At 33.0% G+C, this 4,228-nt stretch overlaps 1 protein-coding gene across 1 annotated transcript; it reads right to left on the bottom strand.

Moving 5' to 3' along the window:
• Window positions 1–870: 870 nt before the first annotated feature.
• On the bottom strand, window positions 871–3,822 carry LOC108363125 (uncharacterized). The gene is made up of 2 exons (XM_017616395.1): window positions 1,664–3,822; window positions 871–1,603 (listed from the first exon to the last, which is right to left on the bottom strand). Exons 1-2 carry the CDS (start codon window positions 2,352–2,354, stop codon window positions 1,374–1,376), a joined length of 921 nt encoding a protein of 306 aa, XP_017471884.1. The 5' UTR covers window positions 2,355–3,822; the 3' UTR covers window positions 871–1,373.
• Window positions 3,823–4,228: the final 406 nt, after the last annotated feature.

A 4,228-nucleotide genomic window follows, 5' to 3' on the forward strand; every position in this document is an offset into this window, starting at 1 on the left:
TGAGCTTTTTTGTAATACAATTTCCTACTAGAAATATTTCTTTGCAAGGTACTAATATATGTTCCAAATATGAACCAAATCGATTCAGCCGTTTAGTAGTTCAGTGACATACAATATATAGAAAACTCTATGGAATTGTGAAATCGTGACGTCTCACAGTGCTGTGTCTCCATATAAAAAGTGGGCAAAAATAGAATAATAGACGGATTTGAGTAAAAATTCGTTTCTTGGTGGATTAGAGTACGGAGATTTCAAAAATCTTTTTTTTTTACCTAGCTCTTACATTTTTCATGGAAACTGAGATTGAAACTGCAAAATTTGATATTCAGAAGTAGTTCCAATACTGAGTAGTTATTTTATTATTTATACAGGGCGTTTTCCTAATAATATTAAAGACTTCAAGGCTTCATTCTATGGCTTAATTCATGGCAAAATGGATTCCCTATATGTCTCTTACGCAAACCCTCTAGGAATGGCAGCTACTTTAATTTTGGTCCTTTTTGACTACAAAATGTTTTTTTAAATTGATTATATCTTTTGGTGTGGATGTCACACGCTTAAAAAATTTGATTCATTCAAGACGACATTAAATACTCAAAAGACAAATATAATTTTGTTTTCCTTTTTATTAGTTACTTCGCACGAACAAGAGTTGTTGCAAAATACTGAATCAAAAATTATTTGTTTTATCTAACGCCGTTTATTGAAAAATTAAAGTCATCATGCAGTCAAATTCCAAACTACTCAGCAAACACACTAGTTCATTGACTATATATTTTGTGGTGTATTCATACATGAATTGTGGTGTATTCATACATGAATTTTGTGGTGTATTCATACATGAATTCATTCATGAATTTCGGGTTGAAATCATACTAGTCAGAAAAAGTGTAATCTATACTAGAAATCATACTAATCAGAAAAATCCCATCCCATAGTATACCAACTGGAATGAATGTCAAATTCGTGGACTAGTATGACAAGTGGTAGGATCTTGACGTGCATACTGACTAGTATGTTCTGGCGCATAGACTGAGTAGTATGTCAACTGCTATGATTCTGATGTATATAATGACTAGTATGCCAACAGGTACGATCATGACGTATATACGAACTAGTATCTTAAATGGTATGATATTGATGTATATATTGACTAGTATGTCAACTGATATATTGCTGATGCAGAGGCTGACTAGTATGCCAACTGGTATAGTGCTGATGCAGAAGAGGACAATTGCCATCTCGTAGGACATCGCCGTGGCCAGTTGCTTATATGGAAAAATTACAGAACTCGAACTAGTTGAGGCCGTGTGGCTGACTAGTATTTGATTAGTATAAAACTAATTGAGTTGACTGAAGGGTACTTATTACTTTTAAGTTTCTTCAGCATCGACTAAATACTCTTCCAGCTCGTCCATTGTATAAACTGCATTTTTGTTTGGGATAGCACTCCTTTTAAAAACTACTTCAGGATCTGATGATATTGTTAAGTATGACATCAAGTCTCTGTTTGTATGCTCCCGAGCAGTTTTACGTGTATGATCATATCGTACGATACGTATGTGTTTATGTAAAGCTTCCAGAGCTTCCTCTGAAAAATTGCCTGTGGGAATAAATTCGTAGTAGTAAAAAATGCCGAATAGCAACAAATCGATTTTCTTACCAATTGGTAGATCGAAATACTCAATAACCTCACACCCATGCATCAATATTTTATGCACGCTGCTAGGCATGTAGTACCATTCGTATTCAGTCAAATACATTGTTCTTGTCCTTATAAGGAGCTCTCTAAACGCGTCGATATTAATACGCATTCCACACGATATTAATCGCAGTATTATTGAAAAATTTTGAATTAGCTCTTTATTAATGCCGGTAATTTCTGATGCCACTTCTGCATTTGAAAAAAATTTGCGAGCTGTGTTGCCATCATTAGTTGTTCCAAATCCAGTCTTTACTTGGTCCACTATTAAGCCTAATCTTGTCCTAAACTCATTTTGAATCCTAACTTTATTCGCAGAAAAGGCGTCTTTGTTTTCTTTGCGAACTTGCCAGCATTTAAATGTTAAACGGTATGCGATGTGGAGTAAACACTCAAAACATCTAATCCAAGCATGCAGTGTAGACAACCCATACTTGTAATGATTAGCGATTGGTACTTTTGTAAAATTAGTAACATTCATTTCGGTCGGTTTGGCATGGCAAATAAAACAGTTACTGGAAGCATTAGTGCCAGTCAAAATATTGGCAACAGATCCATCAATCATGGTGCAATGCATTTGATAAGAAACTTGAATCCCTTTTCCGTTTCGTATTACAACATCATCTTCTAAGTTCTCAATTTTTCTCGACATATCATTATATTCGAATAGAACTAGTTCGCGGTTTTCCTTCTTGAAACTAAACTTAATTGGACGACAATAAAAAGACGATGAGCATTTGTTATTGGTCCATATATTTTTGTTGGATGACAAATCAATTAACCTGGAAAAAATATTTATTTTTTAATAACTTATATGGCTTGTCGAAAAGATATAAGACCGTCATATCGCAAAATAGCTAATCGAGTAAATTAATTAATTCAGACCAGCCTTTTGCAAAATAATACTGTAAAAAGTTGTCAATGTAAATTAAAATGCCATTTACTGATCTAAACTCGAATTTATTTTTAAAGGCTATTGAATGTTTTTGGAAGACATATTAGATAATTTTTTGTTACCTCAGAGGGACTAGCGCAATGATGAACATAAACTCATCCGTTAATTTGTCGTCACCAAAATTTTGCTTATAGCGGCTATGCCCCGAACTTCCATCCATGCCCCACTTACAAACCAAAGAAGCTTTGGTTATGTCACCATTATCTGGGCTTAGTTCTAAAATACTTTGCGTTGTTTTCAGCAATAATGATTTCAGATCAACTTCGGCTGAATATTCAGTCGATTTAATCGTTGGCAGCAAAGTTTGTTTTTTTGTTTGCAATGCGTTTAAGCTCGGTATACAATCTTTATGCAACCGGTTTATTTTTGCACGTAAACTATTATATTTACGATCTGATAAGTTCAGATCTATGTATGTATAGTGCGAGTGAATCAGATATGGGCAAACCTTCGGTACTACTTTCAAAACATTCAACTTTGCTTGCTTTTTTCATTTTTTTCAGAGCATACTCGAGCTCTTCGATGGAATAGTTTTTCAACAAATGCTCTACCCTTCGATTTTTTGTTCTCCGTGAAGCTTCGCAAAATTCTTCTTTAGAAGGTCTTCCCCGTTCAGCACATTTATCCTTATTTCCATTGGAATCCGGAAGGGAAAGGAATGTCCAATTTAGCCATTTAGAATATGTTTTTTCAAAAGCGCTTCTTTTGCGGCCACTATAATTCCACTTATTTTTCATCTCACTATTAAAAAGTTTTATTTTTTGATTCAAAAGTGCTTTGTCGCATTTAGCGTGTATTAATTTGTCTTCAAAAAATGCAGATAATGCAGACACTCTATCTGATGGACGAGTAGAAATCCAGATATCAGCTAAAATTGAGTTTTTTATAATTGAATTCATATTAATATTAGTTTTTTCACTATTTTACGCTTCACTACACAGCACAGAACACTACCGCGTGTGTCTACAGTAATAAACTTTACTATTTTTTAAGAATGTTTTGGCATTTAAGTAATGGAAAATACTGTGGTAACTGTAATCAGTGAAATTTTTTTTTTGCAAAAGTTTATTTTATAACCTTAAAAAAAACGATTTTCTTCGAAAAGCGCAATGAGTCTGCAGACTTTTTTTTTTATTTCAAAGAAAAATGCCCCTTCTTTCAAATAAAAGAATAAAAAAAAAACATACTTTTACATATTTTTTTTTATCCCTTTGTAAACTTAGGAATTTTTTAAATTTTCTGCAACAAATTTTAGGGTGTAGCAAATAGGCCATTCCAGCCAGGAAACTCAATATTTTTTAAAAAGCTCTATAGAGTGGTTTCCTTACAGATTTTCTAATTAGAAAAATTGTGTCTTAAGATAAAGTATGATAAATTGTATTTTTAGAAATTTTTTTTTAGAGACTCCAGCTAAAGGCATTTTCATAAAAGAAAAAATATATAAAAAACACACAACTTTAAGAGGTTTTTGTGAGAACCTTATGAGATAAAAACAAAAACTAAGTCCAGATCCTTAATCTAGGATAAATTTCCTTTCCAACGATACCAAACACGTTGACATACGTGACAAC

This window comes from Rhagoletis zephyria, unplaced genomic scaffold (assembly GCF_001687245.7).
Source record: "Rhagoletis zephyria isolate East Lansing unplaced genomic scaffold, Rhagoletis_zephyria_1.1 Rzeph_scaffold_01196, whole genome shotgun sequence".
Lineage (NCBI taxonomy): Eukaryota > Metazoa > Arthropoda > Insecta > Diptera > Tephritidae > Rhagoletis > Rhagoletis zephyria.

Coding starts and splice junctions, on each gene's coding strand:
- LOC108363125 (XM_017616395.1), bottom strand. CDS start 2,354: ATGTCGAGAAAAATTGAGAACTTAGAAGATGATGTTGTAATACGAAAC. Junction 1,604..1,663: donor GTATTTCGATCTACCAATTG/GTAAGAAAATCG, acceptor TTATTCCCACAG/GCAATTTTTCAGAGGAAGCT.